This window comes from Mobula hypostoma, chromosome 5 (assembly GCF_963921235.1).
Source record: "Mobula hypostoma chromosome 5, sMobHyp1.1, whole genome shotgun sequence".
NCBI classification, from domain to species: domain Eukaryota; kingdom Metazoa; phylum Chordata; class Chondrichthyes; order Myliobatiformes; family Myliobatidae; genus Mobula; species Mobula hypostoma.
In genome coordinates, this window is record NC_086101.1 from 161,764,870 (window position 1) to 161,789,185 (window position 24,316).

A 24,316-nucleotide genomic window follows, 5' to 3' on the forward strand; every position below is an offset into this window, starting at 1 on the left:
TCCACTTTCTCCAACCCCACGTTGTCCCACAGTTTTGACACTGTGGTTAGCACTGTCATTGTGTCAATCGCATTTTGCAGTACTTATTGTCACTCCATTCTACCAGTGAAGGTATGGTGAACTGCTGGTGGTGCTGTTTTTGGACAATGCATTTTAACTGAGGCACCATTTAACAAGCGGTGTGGTTTTGGTATTTTAGCTAATGTGTACACTTAAGTAACATCACTTAAAGTCAAATATCATAAATGTTGCTGTTTTTGAGTATCTTGTGGGCAAGATTGCTGCTATATTTCAACGTTGTACTTATGAAGTACTTTAGGGGCATCCAGAGGTTCTGGAAAAGCACCATACAAATGCGTGAGTGTATCTTTTTTCTTCTTGTTCCCATCCAGCTGAGTGGTCTTAGCTCCTCAGTGGAAAACTTTTGAACTAATTGGAGAAATGTTAAAATATATGATATTAATATAATGCTAGAGGCACAAGACTGTGGAAGCTGGAATCGAGCAAAAAAGGTCAAAATTCAACAGGTCAGGCAGCATCTGTGGAGGGAACAGATCTTTCGTCTGGACTGGGAATATGTGATGCTGCCTGGCACTCCAGTTCCCCCAGCACCTTGTTTTTTGCTTAACAAAATATTGAGTAGCTAACATGGTTATTGTATTTTGAACTTCTGTACATCTATATGTTTCATATACTTTTTTAATTTAAAAAAATAACAATTACAACTTGTTCTTGACCTGTTATGTAGGTTTGCCCGGCTTCAAAAGTTGCAGATTGGCCTTGCTGGTCGTAACCTTTATATCCGCTTTCAGTCCAAGACTGGAGATGCCATGGGCATGAACATGATCTCAAAGGTGGGTACATGTTTCTAATAATTATAGACAGGTTGGACAAAACGAGTGAAAAGATAGTACTGCCTAGAAAATGATACAGACAGAACGAGTTATTTCGTGAGATAAAATGAGTAACATCACTTGATATTTATTACCAAAGTGCTTGCAGTTTTATTTTTCTAGTCCCCTTTAACTCCTTCACTTGGTTTTGGCACCACAGTATGTGGCGGTTAGTGCTGGCGTGAAACCTGCAGTTTTCCCTCCCTATCTACATGCCTCAATGTGGTTTCCTTCAATATCACAAAGATTTGCTGGCTAACGGGTTAATAGGCCTCTGTACATTTCCCCTAGTGCAGGAGGGTAGCAGGAGAATCAGGAGTTGATTGGCATGTGTGAGAATAAGCTGCAGAGATAAATGGGAGAACGGGACTGATGATCGGACTCTCTGTTGCTTGTCTCCCACTGGGTAAGAAAATATGGTGACAGAGGCTCAATCAAATGTCAACGTTTAGTATTTGTCTTTAAGTTAAGGCATTTCAGTCTCTTCTTTCTGCACTGCATCAGCTGAAGGTGGATAGATCACACTTAATACCACTTCCAGTTGCTGTAGTCAGACCAGGTCAGAAATACAGTGGTATGTCAGTTTCTTTTATATATTTAAAAAAAAAATAAATTGAAGACCCTTCATCTGCGGCAGCAAAATTCTGCGGCTGTGGGAAACATAGGAGGTTTTTTTGGGAGTGGGGATGAAAATGCTAGAAATGGTCAGCAGGTGAAGAAAAACAGTTAATGTTTCAGATAAAAGAACTAATAAAATCTTTGAGCTGAGAGACCAACAATTCCTACTCGAGTATTTGAGCATTTTCATTTTTAAGTGGCAACTTGCATATAATTTTCCAGCCTTTTTCAATTCTTTCTTCCTACCATTTTGAAATTTTTCATTAGCTCTGCTTTTATCTACTGTCTCTGTGGTATCTAGGATTCAAGTTTAAGGAACCATTTAGAGCTGTGAGACTTTTCTGTGATTAAAGTGGATAGAAAGCAATTCTTTTGCCTCTGGCCTACAATTGAACATGTCTTTCCCTGTGCATCTCTTCCCTCACTGATTTTTCTTTTAGGGCACAGAAAAGGCTCTTATCAGACTGCAGGAAGAGTTTCCATCTGTGCAGATACTTGCAGTTAGTGGTAATTACTGCACTGACAAGAAACCTGCTGCGATTAACTGGATTGAAGGAAGAGGCAAGTCTGTTGTCTGTGAAGCAGTCATTCCAGCTAAAGTAGTACAAGAGGTACATCATATCTGTTGGTATTTTTCCATTAAAGAAGCTTTACTGTCCTAATTATACACTCATTTAACTAATTTTGTACATATTTCACATTTCCAAAGTGAAATTTTGAAAATCAATTTGGTTTGTTTTCTTTACTTCAGGTATTGAAAACCTCAACACATTCTCTTATTGAAGTCAATATCAACAAAAACCTTGTAGGCTCAGCCATGGCTGGAAGTCTTGGTGGTTACAATGCACACGCTGCAAATATCGTCACTGCTATTTATATTGCATGTGGCCAGGTGGGTGCATCGATCCTCCTTTATGCTGAAGTTTTTATCTGATAATTGTATGCAACTTTTTCATATTTAATTTTAAAATTATTCAATGAAAACTTAGCATTCATTGAAGCTGTGGGTTCAGTGTTCATATTAGGATTATTTGTTTTGAAGTATACTTCAGTTAGAGGTTCTCTGTTTGGAGGGATTGGCTTGCCTCTAATAGTACAAGAGTAGTTTATAAAACTGCATAGAATCTTCTAATAGCATGGTTACTTAGCCCAATTTTACTTTTTTTCAAGTAATAAATTATAAATTTAGTAATTATTTGAGTGGAGTGGTTTTGTACTGTCTGCTATCTTACTAACTCGTTTATGGAGAACTGTGCATTGCTCGGATCCCATCTTGTAGTATTCATTTCAGCATACTAATGTAGGAACAGCAGAACAGGCTGAAGTGACTAAATAGCTCACTTGTTTCCATGCCGCTAAGCCCTACATTTCCATATGTTTTTTTTTACCTTCAATGACAAAACAAGTTCCTTGGATGTAATCTGGTTTTCCCCCTTTTTTTTTCTCTCTGGTGATTTTTAAACTGCCACCAAAAGCCACCATCTTTCTGGTTGGTATTATAATAAATGCATTTTTTTAAATGACTAGTCCATTGAAGACATTTTGATAGCTTGAAACAACCTTAAGTTTTAAAACCATCTGATTCATAATTCTGCATTGTACTCACTGTGTTGCACTGTCCTGCACTCATATATATCTTGCAAAGGAGTGCAAAATATGTATGTGTCACTCACTCACTTGATTCCTCAAACATCTATGAACTGGCAATCTGAGAGGGCTAGGATGTTGCCATTCTTGAATATAATGTCTTGATGTTAAAGCCTACTCATCCTGCTCTTTGCATTTTAAGGTGTTGATTGGAGATGGGAAATAGTGGATTAATTTAGGAAATCTCATCCAATCCATAATCCTGTAATTCTTTTTATCAAATTATCAATTTGCTGATGCAGATACCAATATTCTCTACAAAGTTAAATTGATATTTTGTTTCCCTTCCGAATGTTTCAGGATCCAGCCCAAAATGTTGGCAGTTCAAATTGTATTACATTAATGGAATCAACTGGCCTTGATAATGAGGATCTGTACATCAGTTGTACCATGCCATCCATAGAAGTAGGTACTGTTGGTGGAGGGACCAACTTGCGACCACAACAAACCTGCCTGCAGGTGAGCATTTGTATAGGGTAAATATTTCTACACCATTGTATCCTTTTGACTTAAGAATATCATTATCAACTGAGCTAAGAGAAGGTTCTTGATATTTGGAAGGAGTATTCCAAACGGTTGGGTGGCAGGGTGAAGATGCATCTTTACCAAAGGAGGTGTAAGGTGCTCCTTCCCTCCACTAGCCTGCAGGAAATCCTTTGGGCAAGGTGTAGCACCTGCTTCACCCCCTGATCAGGGTCGTATGAAGCCATGGGAGCAGGTGGTGGATGGGTGTATGAGCAGCTGGTGCATATAACAAGTCCTGTTTATATGACCACTGAAGCCAAGCAGACAATCTCTGAAGAACATTGATAATGGCTAGGGTCACCAGTCTTTTATAGACACTGCCCAGAAGACGATGGCAAACCATTTCTGTAGAAGCATTTGCTAAGAACGATCATGGTCACCATGATCATCTATGTCTTGCACTAAGGCACCATAATGATGATGGTGATGATTCCAAAAGCATCATTTAATTGTACATTGAAGCAAATGGAGAAAGCAACATTCTTAAGGAATAAAAATTGATATTCATAGTATTGATATTTAAACATTCTAAAAATAGCACATGGACATAACTGCTTTGGCAAATTTGGCAACTGATGCTCACAGCTAGAGCTCTGTTGGGTTATTAATTGACTATATATTTTGCTGTTCTGACTTGTATGGATGTCAGTGCCATGGGATGACTATTGATCAAGACTTGGGAAATCTTTCCAGCTATTTGAGTAGAGACATGAAAACTCATATATACACAGTCAGGTAAATAGAGCTTTGGTTTACCATCTGATTCAAGTGATAATTTAAAATTGCTCAAGTCAGCTATACTAATGCTATGCAACAGTACTTACTATTTCAACACATTTTTGGACCATAAGTGTAACCATAGCTTATGAGCTATATAGCAGCTATATAGGACCCTGATCAGACCCCACTTGGAGTACTGTGCTCAGTTCTGGCCGCCTCACTACAGGAAGGATGTGGAAACCACAGGAATGGTGCAGAGGAGATTTACAAGGATGTTGCCTGGATTGGGGAGCATGCCTTATGAAAACAGGTAGTGTGAACTCGGTCTTTTCTCCTTGGAGCGACGGAGGATGAGAGGTGACCAGATAGAGCTGTGTAAGATGATGAGAGACATTGATCATGTGGATAGTCAGAGGCTTTTTCCCAGGGCTGAAATGGTTGCCACAAGAGGACACAGGTTTAAGGTGCTGGGGGGAGTAGATACAGAGGAGATGTCAGGGGTGAGTTTTTTTACGCAGAATGGTGAGCGTGTGGAATGGGCCACCGGCAACGATGGTGGAGGTGGATATGATAGGGTCTTTTAAGAGACTTTTGGATAGGTACATGGAGCTTAGAAAAATAGAAGGCACCAGGTAAGCCTAGTAATTTCTAAGTTAGGACATATTTGGCACAACTTTGTGGGCTGAAGGGCCTGTATTGTGCTGTAAGTTTTCTATGTTTCTAATTATATGCATTAATGGCGGACCAATTGATTCGCAGAAAGAGAGCTTTGCACAGATCGGGGAGAAGAGTTTTAAAAAGGAGCATTTCGCGGGGCTCGGCTTATTAGTGGTAGACCAATTGAATCGCGATTCATTAGCAGGAGCAAATAAAATTAGAGCAAGGTCAAAGCAGAGTGGCCATTGTAGGAGTGGAAACTTGAGGCTTTGGCGAGGAGGCACAGGTAAGGCTTTTATAGTGGTTGAATAAAAAGTCACTAAATTACAGCCAATTAAATAAAGTAGGAATGATGCAGGATCAGATGATGTGCTGTAGCTGCATGATGTGGGAGCTGGTGAACTCCATTGTGGTTCCTGGTGACCACATCTGCAGCAAGAGTTGGCTGCTCAAGGAACTCTAGCTCAAAGTTGATGACCTGGAATGTGAGCTTCAAACATTGTGACACATCAGGGAGGGGGAGAGTTACCTGCATTCTCTGTTTCAGGAGGTAGTCACTCCCATTAGACTAGCTGCTTCAAATTTGGTCTGTGGTCAGGGACAAGAGGGTGTGACTGAGAGTGAGGCAAGTAGTGGGATCCAAGAGACAGTGCTGGAGGAGCCTCAGCCCTTGAACTTGTCCAACGGGTCTGAGATTCTTGCTTCCTGTGTGGATGAGAGTGGGAGCTGTAGGAAGAATAAGCAACTTAACTGTCGCACCGTAATTCAAGGAGCCATTCAAGAGGGGGGAGAGAAGAGAATGTAGTGGTAGTTGGGTAGTATGGTCAGGGGAATAGAACAGAGCTCTCTCTCATGAGGATGGAGCATCCCGAAGGTTGTGTTGCCTGCCTGGTGCTTGGGTTCGGGACATCTTATTTGACCTGCAGAGGAATTTGCAGTCAAGAAGATTAGAGAGTTAAATGCATGGCTGAAGGACTGGTGTGGGAGAAGTGGGTTTGAATTCATGGGAAATTGGCACCAGTATTGGGGAAGGAGGGAGCTGTACCAATGGGACGAGCTCCACCTGAACTGTGAGGGGACCTGGATCATAGCGAATCACATAACTAGGGCTGTGGATAGGGTTTTAACTCAATAGTAGGGTGGAGGATTCAAAGGATTGGAGAAACATGGATAAAGTTTTTTTTAAAAAGTGTGAATAAAGATGACAAAAAAGCAAAAGGTAAAAAGAAAGATTTGAAAAGCATAAGGAGTGTAAGGACACTTTATCTGAATGCCCTTTATTTGAAATAATGTAAGTGAACTTTTGGCCACGAATCTGTACAAAGGGGTATGATTTAGTGGCCATTACAGAGATGTGGTTGCAGGCTAGAGAGAATTGGGAATAAAATATCCAAGGATATCGGGTAATACAGAAGGATAGGCAGGAAGGTGGGGTAGTGCACTTAATTAAAGATGAGATCAGGACAGTAGTGAGAGACAATATAAGATCTAAGGAGCAGAATGTTGAATCCATCTGGGCAGAGATTAGGAATAGTAAAGGAAAAATGAGTTGTCTGTTGGCCACCAAATAATATTACAGTGGCACAGGCAATAAACAGAAATACTTGAGGCTTGTAAGAATGGATCAGCATTTATCATGGGGGACTTTAACTTGAACATTGGGTGAATCAAGTTAGTTGAGGCAGTCTTGAGAAGGACTTCCAGTATATTCTAGTTAAAAGCAAGAATAGTAAGGGTGGGGAGACCCAGCCTTAGATAACTAAGTAAGTAAAAGAAGGCATCTAACTAAAAGCTCAGGCATACAAAGTCGCCAAGAGTAATGGGGAAATTGGAAGATTGGGAAAACTTTAAAAAGCAATAAAGAACCACTAAGTGAGCAATAAAGAAAGGGAAGCTGGATTATGAATATAAACTAGCACAAAATATAACAATGGATAGTAAGTTTTGATAATTATATAAAGTGGAAAAGAGTGGCTAAAGTGAACATGCGTCCCTTGGAACATGTTGGTAAATGCAAGATCATCCACTTTGGAAGGAAACATGGAAGAGCAGATTATTATTTAAATAGTAAAAAAAAATTGCAGCATGTTGCTGTGCAGAGGGGCTTAGGAGTGCTTATGCATGAATCGCAAAGGTTGGTTTGCAAGTGCAGCAGGCTATCAAGAAAGCAAATGGAATGTTGGCCTTCATTGCCAGAGGGATTGAATTTAAGAGCAGAGAGGTTATGCTGCAACTGTGCAGGGTACTGGTGAGGCTGCACCTGGAGTACTTCATGTGTTCTTAGGATGTTTTCTTGATAACATGGCACAAGTTGCAAATTGTTCAGCTTAGAAATCCATATTTTATGGTATAGTTTGTTTTGTGGTAATACTCAGGCTGTATGGAATTACCTTCACACTTAAACATCCCATGTGTTTAAGTAGAATTCCAGACCTTTTATATTTGTACACTTCTATTTTTGCTGCAAGTTCTACAGTATCTTGATACAATAATTGCAATGTTTTGGGATGGGAAGAGTGATGCTGTATCACAGATTGTAGGAATTGTTAAAATAACTCAAATACAGGCTGTCAAATGCATAGTCTTAGAGATGTGCTCATCCGTTAATGACAAATCAAGTTACGGAAACTTAGTCTGCGGTTACTGATGCCGTTCAGGTCCAGGTGAGGAACGGTTGGAAAACAGATATATCCAACTTTTTTTTGTATTCCTTATAGATGCTTGGTGTTCAGGGTGCAAGTAAGGAGGCCCCTGGTGAAAATTCACGTCAGTTGGCGGAGATTGTTTGTGGGACAGTAATGGCGGGTGAGCTCTCTCTCATGGCAGCTTTGGCAGCAGGACATCTGGTGAAGAGCCATATGATCCACAACAGGTAGTTTGATCCTTGCCACATTTTATTTTTGTGTAGAAACAAAGAAAATTATTTAATCTCTCTTTTCTTAATCCCTTCCTGTACCGAAAAGGGATTTAACAAATGTACCCTTTGATGCCTTTGTTCAGGTCATTGGTATACATCTGTGAAAAGTTGAGCCCCAGCACTGGTTTGCATCTATTACATGCAAACCAGAAGACCTTTATCCCTCCATTTCCTATTAATTTAGCCAGCTAGTCTTCTATTCATATTAGTGTTATTTCAAATTTTAGTTCCCAATTATTTTTGATGATTCAATTCTGACATTTGTAGCTACTTCATAGAACTCCAATAAACTGATGAAATCTGATTTCCCTTTCTTAAAGCCATTTTGCATGGGTATCTTGAATTTTTGTTGCTGTTTTTCAAACTAATGAAACTTTCCTTCAATTTAGGGAAACCAAAGGTGGCACTTCAACTATTTTACTATCCTAGGAAAAAGTCCATCGGGAACCAGAACTATCTGGTGCTCTAACATTTTGCTCTACTTCACTGCTTAGGAGAAATACTGACCAAATCATCCAGCTTGAAAGATTGTTTTAATTTTTAAACAGTAGAACCCCAAATGTTTTATTGTTATTAAAAATAACATGACATTGTTGCTGTCCAATAGTGTACCAAATGAATAAATCAGGAACATGTTATTGACAGCCTTTTAACCCACTTCAAGATAAGTCAAACACTTCTCTTCATTTTTCTTTCATCTAAAAGTCTCTAATGTTTTTGCCTTCGCTACCACCCATTATGTTCTGCCAGGTGTCCATGTGTGTGTGTGTGTGTGTGTGTGTGTACCTCTGACATCCCTTCCTCATGCTTTTCTCCATTTACCTTAAAACTATGCCCTCTTGTATTAGCTATTTCTGTCCTGGGGGGATAAAAGGTACTGGCTGGCCATTCTATCAATGGCTCTTGCCTTGTATGCCTCTGTCAAGTCTTCTCTCAACTTCCTTTGCTCCAAAGAGAAAAGCCCGAGCTTGATCAACCTTTCCCCATTAGACATATTCTTTAATCCAGACACTATTCTGGTAAGTCTCCTCCACACCTTCTCTAAAGCTTCCACATCCTTCCTTTAGTAAGGCGACCAGAATCAAACACAATACTCCAAGTGTGACCTAACAAGGGTTTTAGAGAACTGCAACATTACCTCGCGTTTCTTGAAATCAATCTTGTGATTAATGAAGGCCAATATACCATATGCCTTCTAACAATATACCCTATTAACCTGTGCAGCAACTTTGAGCAATCTTTGGAAGGGAACCCCAAGGTCCCTCTATTGCTCCACACTGCTAAGAATCCTGCCATTAACCCTGTACTCAGCTTTCAAGTTCAACCTTCCAATGTGCATCACTTCACACTTTTCCAAATTGAACTCCATCTGCCTCTTATCAGCCTAACCTTGCATCCTGTCATGTCCCATTGTAATCTATGACAATCTACACTATCCACACCACCACCGACCTTTGTGTCATGTGCAACTTACTAACCCGCCTTTCTACTTCCTCCTCCAAGTCATTTATTAAAATCATTATAGAAAATGGGGTACAAGAACTGATCCCTGCATAACACTACAGGTCTCCGAATTCCAGGGAGAATATGTCCACTTACTAAAACCCTCTACCTTCTGTAAGCAAACTAAATCTGAATCCACACAAGTGAATTTTCCTGGATCCCGTGCTCCTGACTTTCTCTCAGCCTACTACGTGCAACTTTATTGAAGGTCCCAAGTTTTTGATTTCTCATCATTGCTGATTTAGTTAATCTCTGTAGAGTAATTGTTGGAGTTACCAGGTTGCTTGAACAAGATTGGAAACCTAGCAATGATCTAATTCAATGCTAGAAAAGTATATTTGAATAGGTACGGAATTATACTAAAGTTCAATATCTCATTATTGAGTTGTCCATAAAATTTAATGGTTTGTTGAAAAAGAAATTAGAAGGTACTTGAAATTTTGAATAAGTAGGCCATAAAGGAAACACTATCACTTAGAAGCAAGCAATAAAGGTTGTTAATTGGTTCAAATAAACACAAGATGCACTGTCATCTTGGTCTGTAAGTTGAAAGTATTGGTATGCAAAAATCACTTAAAATTGACAAAGCTGATACAATTATGCAAAGTTATTCACACAGCTATCCACTAATCTGCTTTCTGCAGGTCAAAGATCAATCTTCAGGATGTCCCTGGCAGCTGTACAAAGAAAGCAGCTTGATCACTCCAAGATTACAACCTGGAGGCTAACTGTAAAGACAAACATCTGGATATTGGAAAGTTGTTTTGGATTTTTCCCTTGTCTATTTGAGGGGACAGTTCAGTTTTCAGGATTGCTGATATGTTGTCATATCAGTCTAGGCAAAAGCAGCATTGATTGGACGTAAATTACACTCAAAGCTCAGAGGTGGTACAAACTCAAACCATACAGTCATGCATAGGATTGAATATCATGTGAATATACACTGAAAGGAGCTGCAAAATAATGGACCTTGTGAATGTTTGTTATCCCTACATATTTGTACCGTCTTAAAACAGTTTCCTCGGACTTTGCATAATTTTTTCAAACTTAAGTTATTCATATTTTTGAAATTGACTTTATTTCAAAACTCAACTTTTGGCTTGCAGGAAAAGATTATTGGAAGGAACATAGTAACAACATTTAATTAAAAGTAACGTGGCTATGGACAGTTTTCCTCTGTTCAGGTGTGGGGTTAACTGTCATAAAATGTCAGGTACTTGGCGTTTTCAAAATCAGACTTGAAAAATTTCTTGATGTACTGCCCAACATTGCTTTCTGCAATACATTCAGAAAAAGGGAATGTTGTGATGAAATGAAAATCAAATAGGATTATTATATTTTTTTCCGAGCTTCATCCATTCTAACCCATCATACAATATAACCCCAAACATATTCTATGCCTACTGGTTTCGAGCATCGTTGGTAGCGTATGGCAAAATCGAACGTATTGTTTCATGTACTGTCAGTCTCAAAAGTTAAAGCAATTTTCAACTGAAAAACTATTATATAAAAAAGGTGCCAAATTTTCAGTAATAATGTACTTCAACTTCTTCATCTCACTTTAACTTCATCCAGTATCCACCAGTTAACTGAATTAACATAGTTTATTGGATGGGTGTTAGAGACCGATCTGAATAGCCAAAATTATATTATAGCAACTTCTGCCCCAAACTTATTGAAAACTTTGCATGAATAGAAATAAAACCAGAAACACTCTCCCACCATTACCATCTTCTCACCCATAAACTGCAGCTCCTACATAATTTTAGCGCATCAGTGCTAGCGGACTAGAAAATTAAGCTACAAAGTTCAGGCACAAAATCTACCATTTTAATGCATTAAAAATAAATCTATATGAACTGGTAACTGAAGCCTTGACATGACTGTTCTGCCACAATGGCATAACCAGTGGAGTTGCTGCCTTGCACTGCCTGAGACCCAGATGCAGTTCTGGTCTTGAGTGCAGTCTGTACAGAGTTCTCATGTTTTCCTAGGATTTCCTTCAACAGCCCAGATTTCTGCAGTGTTGGAGGTTATTAGCCCTGTAAATTTGTCCCTAGTATGTAAGTAAAAGGTAGAATTTGAGGGAAGTTCATAATAAAGGAGAATGGGATTAATGTAAATTAGTGTAAATAGGTGGTTGGCACGCTCAGTAAGCGGAACAGTGTGGATGTCTGATCCTATTGTGATGGCTTCACGTTAAATATTCATGTATAGATTTAATTATAAAGGGCAACAACAAAACTTGAATTTTCTCAGTGTTTTAATTTTTTCATTTCAGCGCTTGTTCATGAGACAGAGGCTTTCTGTGTAACTCACTTAAAAAGTAGAAATTTTGATGAAATTTGGTGGATATAGTTTTAGGAAATTTTGATCCTGTGTTAATATAAGTTCCACTGCACATGAACTATATCATGTTTAATGTTAACAATTCTCGGAATATGACACACCTGAATGTTGCCTTTCCCTACTAATGTTAAGTTTACATCCCCAATTGGATATAATCAACTTCAGAATTTTATAGAAACTTATCAATGAAAACATTCCATTCAGCAAGCTGAAGTTTGTGCATAATACAACTTTTTTCCTTGTGCTGCTGTGCTTCTGAGCCATTGTGAATGAGTTCCTTTTGACTATGGTCCTCTTGGTAAAATAGAATTTCAACATATTTTTGTTAACCTTGGATTTTTTTCAAACTGTCCCACTAGTGCACTGAGACAAGATACACTTACATTTGCGTTTCCTCTCAAGATTACCCTGTTCCTCTGAGTTCACCTAATTCTTTTGCCATCTTTGCAACAATTGACCCATTGTACAGAAAAGTAGATTTATTTTTCATCCAAATCTTCTTGCCAGTGATCTCTTTTTTTAAAGAGGAGTGCATTATTCTACCTGTTAGCAAATGGTTCTTAATCAAATGTAAATAACTTACCACTTTTGATGTGCCATTTTAGTAGAAAATTCATTAATTTTATTTATATAATATTTACTTGAAAAACAATAGCTAGCTATTCAGTAACCAAGGAAGTGAAGTTCTCAGCCACCTGCTTTCCTATCATTTGTCCAGCAAAAGATTTTGCAATGCAGTTGCTTAAGCGACTGTCCTTTTATTTTGTCAGATATTTATAGAATTGCTTAATACACTAGTCAACTGACAAAAGATTCAGCTTTCGCTATTTTATGAAATGCAAGCAAAAATTCATTTCTTAGTAGAAAAAATGTATCTAACCCTTTCCCACCCCACCCCACCCCCCCCCGCACACACTTCACTCTTTCAGCAGTGCCCCTGAATGAAAACCAACTCCCATGGCTAATTTCCTCAAAACTGCTCTTTGAACAATAAACGTCATTTGTAACTGGCTTCTGGTGACCACCAATGTTGTGTACTGTCTATTGAATCCCAAATGTTCATCATTTGCTTGAAGCTGTATCTAATGTGAATATACTGTGTATTTATATTGTACATTTTCTTACTAATTAAATGACATTTTGTGTTACTTATTAAAGCTCAAATCAAAGTAAATATTTTCATAGTGTGCATATATATTCATTTGTTTATAAAATAGGTATTTTCAGTTTACTTGTGCTTAGCATATTAACCTTTTCCTAATGATCATTAAATATTGTAAAAGATAGAGGTAAAACTCATTAACTCATTGACAAAAGTTTAAACTAGAGAAATTTGAAGATCTTCCTGCTTGCCTGTATATCTTCATTGTTGCTTTATTTATCCATGAGTTGTAGTAAGATTGGTCATCCTCTGACACATGAAGCAACAAACTTCTCCATACTCGTGGCTCTGGTAGAAGAGAAATTTATAAAATATTCAAATAGACAAACGTGGGGAAATTAAGACTCCTCTATAGCCCTGTTGTTGCAGGTCTCTACTTGAAACATCAACCATTCATATTGAGGCTGCTTGGCCTGTGAATTCATCCAGGGAGTGTGTTTCCCTGTGTGTGTGTGTACACACACACACACCCCCCCCCCCCGCCTATATGCCATGACTCAATTATGTAACTTTTGTTTTTAGTTGGTCATCTGTTGCTGTATTCCCTAAATTAATTCACCCAACTTTGCAGCATTTTCCCTTACTTGTGATAACAGTAAATTTAAGATGGAGCCGATTAGGTAGAATGCCCCAATTAAATACTTGGTCTGCAATTTTTTAGAGTCTTGGCAATTGAATTGAGCATGTTCACCAAAACAGTAGTTTGATAATTAATTAATTTGAGGAATTGTAGATTCAGTTATCATCTAAGGTTAATGCTTTTGAGCAGGAGACAGTGGCAATGTTGTTGGGGATGATGATGCCATTTTTTGGCCCATTGAAATTAATCAAATGGAACTCTGATATATTTCTGTACAGTATGTAAATATTTGTCAGCAATTTTGCATCTGAATAATAAAATTATGTGAATGAATAATGTTTTTTTTTTATTAACTTCCTTGTTTCAAGTTTTGTGTCCTGTAACTTGAAGTAGAGCTTGGCAATAGTCTACCTTGAGATATAGTACACATCCTTCAGAACAATGGTATTCCTGGAGAATGTAATCATAATTAGTTTTTTCAAGTAGAGAAAATTAAGATATCATTTAGGATACATTAAAGAAAATAAAATCAAGAACAGAAGAGACAAAGGAATGCTATTTTTTAAATATAGCAATGGAAAGCTGGGAGGATGGTAAGTGGTATGTTAGTTATGGAGAATAAAAGACTGATTTTAAAAAATGCCTCAGTCTTGTTTTCTGAGTGACCCACAACTTGATTGCCAATTGAATACTAATACAAGATGTTCAAGTTTATCTATTCCCCTCATAATTTTGTATATCTCAATTACATTAAGACCTTTGCCTTCTCCACTTTAGGGAGGCTGTATTGTTTTCCTTAATCTTATAAGTGAATCTGCCCAGCACTCTCTCCAGAATACTGTTCTTCCTATAGTTTTGCAACCAGAATTACACAACTAGCCTAAAAGTATTTTGTGAACAAGTTCCTATCTTGAGTGAGCTTCACCTTTATTCATTTACAGAGTGATGGGAGGATTAACGATGACAGATATGATTTTACAGGGTCACTGAGACTATTTCATTCAATAACAGGGATTATAGATTAACAGCACAGGGAATAATTCAGTTGCAGTTTACAATCAAGACTGTAGTCTAGATAATGGGACTGGAATTTATTCACAAACTGCCACTTTTATGTAGTAATTTTGGGAAGAGTAATTGAACAGGGGGATTGATGGGGGTGCTGATGTGTCAACTGAAATCAGAGTTCTGTGAAAGGGATGGGAATGGGTGATGGAACATAACTACATACAGTACAACAAGCCCAGCTTATCTTGGTGTGGGGTGGTATTTTGTGATAAGGGTTTAATTCGGCCTCTGTCTGTAAGGGGTTTGTGCGCTCTGTGACTGGGTTTCCACTGGGTGCTCCAAATTCCTCCCACCTTCCAAAGACAACGTTTTGTAGGTTAATTCATCTCATGAGTGCAATGGTATGGCACAGGTTCTTTTGGGCTAGAAGGGCCTGTAACTATGTTGTATCTCTAAATTTAAAAAAAAAAGTAAGACATGAAATTTTACCAGTAACTTATATAGTTGGGAATAATAACGTTGCCATCCAGAACTAGTTGCAATGAATTAAGGTCTGGTACATATAATCCACCAGGGGGCAGCAGATGCCACATTGGTAATAGCTTTCAGTGCTACCATCAATATAAATAGAACTTAATAAACAGCGAAACACATCAAAGTTGCTGGTGAACACAGCAGGCCAGGCAGCATCTCTAGGAAGAGGTACAGTCGATGTTTCGGGCCAAGATCCTTCGTCAGGACTAACTGAAAGAAGAGCTAGTAAGAGATTTGAGAGGGGGAGGGGGAGATCCAAAATATTAGGAGAAGATGGCGGGGGGGGGCGGGGGGATGGAGCCAAGAGCTGAACAGGTGATTGGCAAAAGGGATACAAGAGGATCATGGGACAGGAGGCCCAGGGAGAAGGAAAAGGGGGAGGGGGAAACCCCAGAGGATGGGCAAGGGGTATAGTGAGAGGGACAGAGGGAGAAAAAGGAGAGAGAGAGAAAGAATGTGTGTATATAAATAAATAACGGATCCTGTCTTCTCCTATCATTTTGGATCTCCCCCTCCGTCTCCTACTTTCAAATCTCTTACTAGCGCTTCCTTCAGTTAGTCCTGATGAAGGGTCTCGGCCCGAAACGTCGACTGTACCTCTTCCCAGAGATGCTGCCTGGCCTGCTGCATTCACCAGCAACTTTGATGTGTGTCACTTGAATTTCCAGCAGCTGCAGAATTCCTCGTGTTTGCGGTAATGAACAGCATGATGATGGGAGTAAATGCTGGGACATCCCTTATTAATGTGATCATCAAAAGATCCAGCTACAAATGGACTGTCTGAGGCAGGAATTAAGGTAAATACCAATCTAACCCATAAAGGAGCAGCACAAGAGGTGACAGAAGTCCATACAAACCACTTGGTTGGCCAGAATTGCCTACCTCCGCAACCAAGATTTTTGCTCCGTAAGATTTGACTTTTTTATATATTATCCAAGACAATAGGTTGACACTTGAAGTATCACTTGAACTATTTCCATTGTGTTTTATTTAAGGTTCATTCAGATGCTCTTTTTAATATTCTCAATAAGTTGCTGACAAACTAATTATAGTGATCTGGAATTTCAAGCTTTAACCATGTTTTTGATTTTAAGTACAACCATTTCCAGGCATGCCAAAATGTTACGTACACAAGACAATTGTCATCAGGAGCTTCTGCTGCTGAAGGGTCTCGGCCCGAAATGTCAACTATTACTCCATAGATGCTGCCTGACCTGTTGAGTTACTCCACCATTTTGTGTGTGTTACTATCCCTTACATTCCTCCTGTTTGAGTACTGTTGGGGGGGGGACAGCTTACCTGGGGGAAGCGACAGTGGCCGTGCCTCCGGCACAGAGTCTGGCCCTGTAGCTCAGAAGGGTAGGGCAAGGAAGAGGAGGGCAGTTGTGATAGGGGACTCAATAATAAGGGGGTCAGATAGGCGATTCTGTGGACGCAGTCCAGAGACCCAGATGGTAGTTTGCCTCCCTGGTGCCAGGGTCCGGGATATTTCTGATCGTGTCCAAGATATCCTGAAGTGGGAGGGTGAGGAGCCAGAGGTCGTGGTACATATAGGTACCAATGACATAGGTAGGAAAAGGGATGAGGTCCTGAAAGGAGAATATAGGGAGCTCGGAAGGGAGTTGAGAAAAAGGACCGCAAAGGTAGTAATCTCGGGATTGCTGCCTGTGCCACGCGACAGTGAGAGTAGGAATGCGATGAGGTGGAGGATAAATGCGTGGCTGAGGGATTGGAGCAGGGGGCAGGGATTCAAGTTTTTGGATCATTGGGACCTCTTTTGGCGCAGGCGTGACCTGTACAAAAAGGATGGGTTACACTTGAATCCTAGGGGGACCAATATCCTGGCAGGGAGATTAGCGGGGGCTACTGAGGTGACTTTAAACTAGAATGGTTGGGAGGTGGGAATCAAATTAAAGAGGCTAGGCGTGAGAAGGTTAGTTCACAACAGGGGGATGGGAACCAGTGCAGAGAGACAGAGGGGTGTAAAGTGAGGGTAGAAGCAAAAAGTACTAAGGAGAAAAGTAAAAGTGGCAGGCCGACAAATCCAGGGCAAGCATTAAAAAGGGCTACTTTTCAACATAATTGTATAAGGGCTAAGAGAGTTGTAAAAGAGCGCCTGAAGGCTTTGTGTGTCAATGCAAGGAGCATTCGTAATAAGGTGGATGAATTGAAAGTGCAGATTGTTATTAATGATTATGATATAGTTGGGATCACAGAGACATGGCTCCATGGTGACCAGGGATGGGAGCTCAACGTTCAGGGATATTCAATATTCAGGAGGGATAGACATGAAGGAAGGGGAGGTGGGGTGGCGTTGCTGGTTAAAGGAGAGATTAACGCAATAGAAAGGAAGGACATAAGCCGGGAAGATGTGGAATCGATATGGGTAGAGCTGCGTAACACTAAGGGGCAGAAGACGCTGGTGGGAGTTGTGTACAGGCCACCTAACAGTAGTAGTGAGGTCGGAGATGGTATTAAACAGGAAATTAGAAATGTGTGCAATAAAGGAACAGCAGTTATAACGGGTGACTTCAATCTACATGTAGATTGGGTGAACCAAATTGGTAAAAGTGCTGAGGAAGAGGATTTCTTGGAATGTATGCGGGATGGTTTTTTGAACCAACATGTCGAGGAACCAACTAGAGAGCAGGCTATTCTGGACTGGGTTTTGAGCAATGAGGAAGGGTTAATTAGCGATCTTGTCGTGAGAGGCCCCTTGGGTAAGAATGACTATAATATGGTGGAATTCTTCATTAAGATGGAGAGTGACATAGTTAATTCAGAAACAAAGGTTCTGAACTTAAAGAGGGGTAACTTTGAAGGTATGAGACGTGAATTAGCTAAGATAGACTGGCAAATGACACTTAAAGGATTGACGGTGGATATGCAATGGCAAGCATTTAAAGGTTGCATGGATGAACTACAACAATTGTTCATCCCAGTTTGACAAAAGAATAAATCAAGGAAGGTAATGCACCCGTGGCTGACAAGAGAAATTAGGGATAGTATCAATTCCAAAGAAGAAGCTTACAAATTAGCCAGAGAAAGTGGCTCACCTGAGGACTGGGAGAAATTCAGATTTCAGCAGAGGAGGACAAAGGGCTTAATTAGGAAGGAGAAAAAAGATTATGAGAGAAAACTGGCAGGGAACATAAAAACGGACTGTAAAAGCTTTTATAGATATGTAAAAAGGAAAAGACTGGTGAAGACAAATGTAGGTCCCCTGCAGACAGAAACAGGTGAATTGATTATGGGGAGCAAGGACATGGCAGACCAATTGAATAATTACTTTGGTTCTGTCTTCACTAAGGAGGACATAAATAATCTTCCAGAAATAGTAGGGGACAGAGGGTCCAGTGAGATGGAGGAACTGAGCGAGATACATGTTAGTAGGGAAGTGGTGTTAGGTAAATTGAAGGGATTGAAGGCAGATAAATCCCCAGGGCCAGATGGTCTGCATCCTAGAGTGCTTAAGGAAGTAGCCCAAGAAATAGTGGATGCATTAGTGATAATTTTTCAAAACTCGTTAGATTCTGGACTAGTTCCTGAGGATTGGAGGGTGGCTAATGTAACTCTACTTTTTAAAAAAGGAGGGAGAGAGAAACTGGGGAATTATAGACCGGTTAGCCTAACGTCGGTGGTGGGGAAACTGCTGGAGTCAGTTATCAAGGATGTGATAACAGCACATTTGGAAAGCGGTGAAATGATCGGACAAAGTCAGCATGGATTTGTGAAAGGAAAATCATGTCTGACGAATCTCATAGAATTTTTTGAGGATGTAACTAGTAGAGTGGATAGGGGAGAACCAGTGGATGTGGTATATTTGGATTTTCAAAAGGCTTTTGACAAGGTCCCATACAGGAGATTAGTGTGCAAACTTAAAGCACACGGTATTGGGGGTAAGGTATTGGTGTGGGTGGAGAATTGGTTAGCAGACAGGAAGCAAAGAGTGGGAATAAATGGGACCTTTTCAGAATGGCAGGCGGTGACTAGTGGGGTACCGCAAGGCTCAGTGCTGGGACCCCAGTTGTTTACAATATATATTAATGACTTGGATGAGGGAATTAAATGCAGCATCTCCAAGTTTGCGGATGACACAAAGCTGGGTGGCAGTGTTAGCTGTGAGGAGGATGCTAAGAGGATGCAGGGTGACTTGGATAGGTTGGGTGAGTGGGCAAATTCATGGCAGATGCAATTTAATGTGGATAAATGTGAAGTTATCCACTTTGGTGGCAAAAATAGGAAAACAGATTATTATCTGAATGGTGGCTGATTAGGAAAAGGGGAGGTGCAACGAGACCTGAGTGTCATTATACACCAGTCATTGAAAGTGGGCATGCAGGTACAGCAGGCAGTGAAAAAGGCGAATGGTATGCTGGCATTTATAGCGAGAGGATTCGAGTACAGGAGCAGGGAGGTACTACTGCAGTTGTACAAGGCCTTGGTGAGACCACACCTGGAGTATTGTGTGCAGTTTTGGTCCCCTAATCTGAGGAAAGACATCCTTGCCTTAGAGGGAGTACAAAGAAGGTTCACCAGATTGATTCCTGGGATGGCAGGACTTTCATATGAAGAAAGACTGGATGAACTGGGCTTGTACTCGTTGGAATTTAGAAGATTGAGGGGGGATCTGATTGAAACGTATAAGATCCTAAAGGGATTGGACAGGCTAGATGCAGGAAGATTGTTCCCGATGTTGGGGAAGCCCAAAACGAGGGGCCACAGTTTGAGGATAGAGGGGAAGCCTTTTAGGACCGAGATTAGGAAAAACTTCTTCACACAGAGAGTGGTGAATCTGTGGAATTCTCTGCCACAGGAAACTGTTGAGGCCAGTTCATTGGCTATATTTAAGAGGGAGTTAGATATGGCCCTTGTGGCTACGGGGGTCAGGGGGCATGGAGGGAAGGCTGGGGCGGGGTTCTGAGTTGGATGATCAGCCATGATCATAATAAATGGCGGTGCAGGCTCGAAGGGCCGAATGGCCTACTCCTGCACCTATTTTCTATGTTTCTATGTTTCTATTCCTTCTCCTCTTTTTCACCCTTCCATGGCACTCTTTAACCCTCTGCCTCGCTTTCTCTCCCCATTTCCTTACTCCTCACTTTTCTTGTCTTTTTAATCTCTCTCTATTGCACATTCCACTTTAAAAGACATTTTTCTTTAAATATTGGCAGTGTATCATTGTTGAATCATTTGATTACACAGCAAATAGTTTCTAAATATACTTGCCTACCCTAATTATAAATACACTGAGATGAACTACATGCTTGGTGTTATGTTAAACATGTTATTAATGGACACAACAAAAAGGGATAGTTTTTCAAATTTCAATTAACAAACTAGTTGAAATAGTATTAGTTTTGTTTTTTAAAGGTCAATCATCTCATCTTGAGGACAGCACTGCTGGAGTTCTCCAAGACGGTGTCCTAGATCTCACAGCTCCACCCCTTCCCTCCCTATCTGACACCATCTGCCAGTTGTCCTTCACCCTTCATTGGTAGGTCAGTCACCTACTGGGCCCTGTGTCAACACTCCCACTATCCTCTTTATTCTAGTCATCTCCCTTTGTGCTGTTACAGGGGCTCAAACCAAATCCCTAACAATTCGTACCCTCACAAATGCTGCCTGAGTTCCTCCATGAGGTTATTTTTTCTCCAGATTGCAGCACCTGCCGTCCCTTTTGCTTACATTATACAATAAATCTGCTGTGCTTCTAACCAACATCATTGCACTTGTAAATGAAATAAAAGAGCTGCAGAAGCAGGAGATCTGAAATAAAAGTAGAAAATGCTGGAAACACTCTGCTGGTCTCTCCTACATCAGTTCTCTTTACCTTTCATAAGCTTACTTTATCCCCCCGAGTTCCTGGGCTGCCTGGGATTGATTGTGAACTTTATGAAGGGGGAGTCAAGGGAACACACACCAATCCTCATCGAGGATTCACCAGTAGAAAGGGTGAGCAGTTTCCTGTTCCTGGGTATCTGAAAATCTATTGTGGCCGCAACATACTAAGAAGAAAGCATGCCAGTGGCTATATTTCAATAAGAGTTTGAGGAGACTTGATATGTCACCGAAGACCAGCAAATCTCTATTGGTATGGATGAGCCACTGCATAGGATTAGGGGAAAAAGCTGCAGAGAGTTGTAAAGTTAGTCAGCTCCATCATGGGAACTGGCTTATCCAGCACCAAGGACATCTTCAAAAAGTGATTCCTCTAAAAGGCAGCATCCATCATTAACACTACTCTAATCACAGGACAATGTACAGTGACCAATTAACCTACTAACCAGTACGTCTTTGGACTGTGGGAGGAAACTGGAGCACCCAGAGGAAATCAATGACTAAAACGTGCAAACTCCCTAGAGACAGCGATGGAATTAAACTCTGAATTCCAATGCCCTGAGCTGTAGCAGCAAAGTGCTAAGCTATCATACTGCAATCTTGCTCCAAGGTCTTCAATTTTATTTTCCAGAGACTGTGCATTTAGCTAGCAGAATGGTAGACGTGAGGGCCTCGGGGACCCACATTTCAATTTTATTTGCAACCCAGCATTTCCCTTTTCTTAAAGGGAAACTGCAGTTGCAACCTGAGTCTGCAGTCAGGAGTCCTCCAATTTTGAGGACTGATAGATTTTTTAAAATGTCTTAAAACAATGTTGCTTACATTTCTGGAGAAATTTAGAACACATGGTTTAAAATTGCAGAGAAGGACAGGCGTGGGAAGAAAATCTGGAACAACCTGTTTTTGAGTTGGTTTGTAACATTCTGTTTCAAGGAACGGCCCTGAACCATTTCAGAAATTGTTCTTTCACTGTACCCTTCTGTATCCAGAGATCCGTGCCTGTCACAGCTCAGCACTGCCCTCTACCTGCTTGGAAGGCACACCACATGCCAGTCAACATCTCACCCCTCCCAACTAATAAATGCACACTTAACCATTGGCCACCTTAATTGGGTTAACCCATCTAGCACCAAGCCATTGCTCCCCCCACCCCCCGGTGAATCACCTGGGCCGCACCCTCCAGCCCCCTGACCTATAAAGGGTGCTACATGTGCTTGGCTCGCTCACTCCTCTTTTTTGCCATCCTCGAGGGACCAACCTGCTCACTCCAGGCTGAAGACTGCAGAACAGTGCTGGCGACACGTGCTGAGCTGCGCATTGAATAGGGTTTTGGGAGCGTTTATTCTTGTCCCTGTAGCAGAGAGCCGTGCCTGCCCATAGCCAAGGGGTGACAGGTATCGTAGTTACTCTTCCCTTGCTTGTATATGTACCTGTACTCTGTCCCCACACCATTTTCCCGTGTATTGTACTGCTGACCCGACTTTTTCCACGCTCGTCTATTCTAAGCACGTTTGTGCGAATATTGTAGCCGCTTGCGTTGTCCCCGAGCTCTTCTCCCCTTGTAAATAAACTCCTTATTGTTAAAACTGTGTGTCCAGAATCCTTGCCTTGAGACCCAAAGAATCTGTGTCATTTCAATTACAACACCTTCCCCATTTGGTTTGCCCACTCAGAATACAGATTAGAGTCGCCCGTGATCATTGCAGTTCTCTTTTAACATGCCTTTGACATTTTCCTTTTATGCCTTATTCGAATGGGAAGCAACACTTTTAGGCCTAGAGACCACTCACCTCGTCTCTGTTATTCCCCTTTTCTGCCCAAACCAAACATACATCACAATTCACAACAGCTATGGCACCACTCACCACTGGACAGACACTCCACATGACCAACAATGCTGACTACCCCCTTTTCCTTTGTTGATTCTTTTGTGACATCAAATAACCTGGAATACTGAGTTCCCATTATGGTCACCCTGCAACAGCATCTCTGTCATAGATATTAAATAACCACATCTATTTCTCTACCTGCTATCTAATCACCTCTCTTGTTACAAATGCATTCTGCCAAGGTGCAATATGTTCAGATGTTCTACAAACTTTACTTCTTCTGGATTAGCTTTCCGCTGCACACTTTTGCTTATATTTTCTGTCCTTTTCTGTCACGCTTCAATTTTACTTTAACCCTTCATTACCCAATGCCACTGCTCCTGCATTACTTGTGATTTATCAAACTACCCTTCGCCCGAAACCTCCCCTCTCTTGTTAAGGAATTTGCTAGAACATTGATCCCAGCACAGTTCAAGTGAAGCCTAGCCCAGTTCATTTATTTATTTAGAGATTTAGCGTGGACCAGTTCTTCCAGCTCAATGAGCCGCACAAACCAGCAACCCATCTATTTAACCCTAGCCTACTAGCCGGTACGTCTTTGGAACGTAGAAGGAAGCTGGCGCACCTGAAGGAAACCCACACGTTCATGAGGAGGACGCGCTATCTCCTTTCAGCCGGCGTCGTTATTAAGCCCGTCACTCCGACACTCTGAGCTGCAATAGTGTCACGCCGCCATGACACCCTGCTTGAGCAGCTCTCTCAGCCAGTACCGGTTCCAGTCTCCCATGAGTTGGAACCCGTTTTTCCTACAAGAACCTCACAGTCACAGATTAACTTCTCTAACCTCATTTGTCCAATCTGCACAGGAATCGGGTAACAAACCCAAGATTCGCACCCCTGTGGTTGTGATTTCCATTTTTGCTCCAAGCTGCTCATAATTATTCAACACAATCTCCTTTCTGGCCCTGTCTATGTCAGAAGTGCTTCAACACCATGCTAAACCAGGCCAACTTCCCCCTCCCACTCCATGTTCTTCTCCACACCAGATGAGATGTCCCTGGTCCTGAGCAGGTAACCCACCCTTTGGGACCAGGTCTATGCTGGACAGATCAATGCCTTTTTCACTAAGTATGATCTGCTCTTAATACTAAAACACTTCTCATTTCCTCCACCACCCACCCCCCACACACACACCCATCCCTAGGGAGAGGATGTGGGGACTAGGACTTTTTTCTTTGTAATATTAGACTTTTGTAGCAGGGTTGACCATAAAAGATTTCCCCAGATAAAAAGGAATAAAAACACTTTTAAGGTGAGAGGAGAAAGATTTAAAGGGGACCTGGGGGGGAACTTTGTCATGCTGAGGGTGGTGTGCATGTGCAGTAAGCTGCCCAAGACAGTAGTCGAACTGGCTACAATAACAACATTGAAATTACATTTGGATAATTAAATCAGCAAGAAAGGTTTCGAGTAAAATGGACCAATGCAGGCGCCTTGGTTGGCATGGTTACTCTATGTCTCTAACTTGAATGA

General features: G+C 40.8%; 1 protein-coding gene across 1 annotated transcript in view; it reads left to right on the forward strand.

The window, feature by feature from the left end:
- hmgcra (3-hydroxy-3-methylglutaryl-CoA reductase a) overlaps window positions 1-13,897 on the forward strand; it is a 55,330-nt gene extending 41,433 nt beyond the window's left edge. The window contains exons 15-20 of the mRNA XM_063049264.1: window positions 749-854; window positions 1,952-2,122; window positions 2,263-2,403; window positions 3,459-3,617; window positions 7,778-7,932; window positions 10,125-13,897. Coding sequence (XP_062905334.1) covers window positions 749-854; window positions 1,952-2,122; window positions 2,263-2,403; window positions 3,459-3,617; window positions 7,778-7,932; window positions 10,125-10,179 — 787 coding nt within the window. The 3' untranslated portion in view covers window positions 10,180-13,897. The remainder of the gene's footprint in view (window positions 1-748; window positions 855-1,951; window positions 2,123-2,262; window positions 2,404-3,458; window positions 3,618-7,777; window positions 7,933-10,124) is intronic.
- Window positions 13,898-24,316: the final 10,419 nt, after the last annotated feature.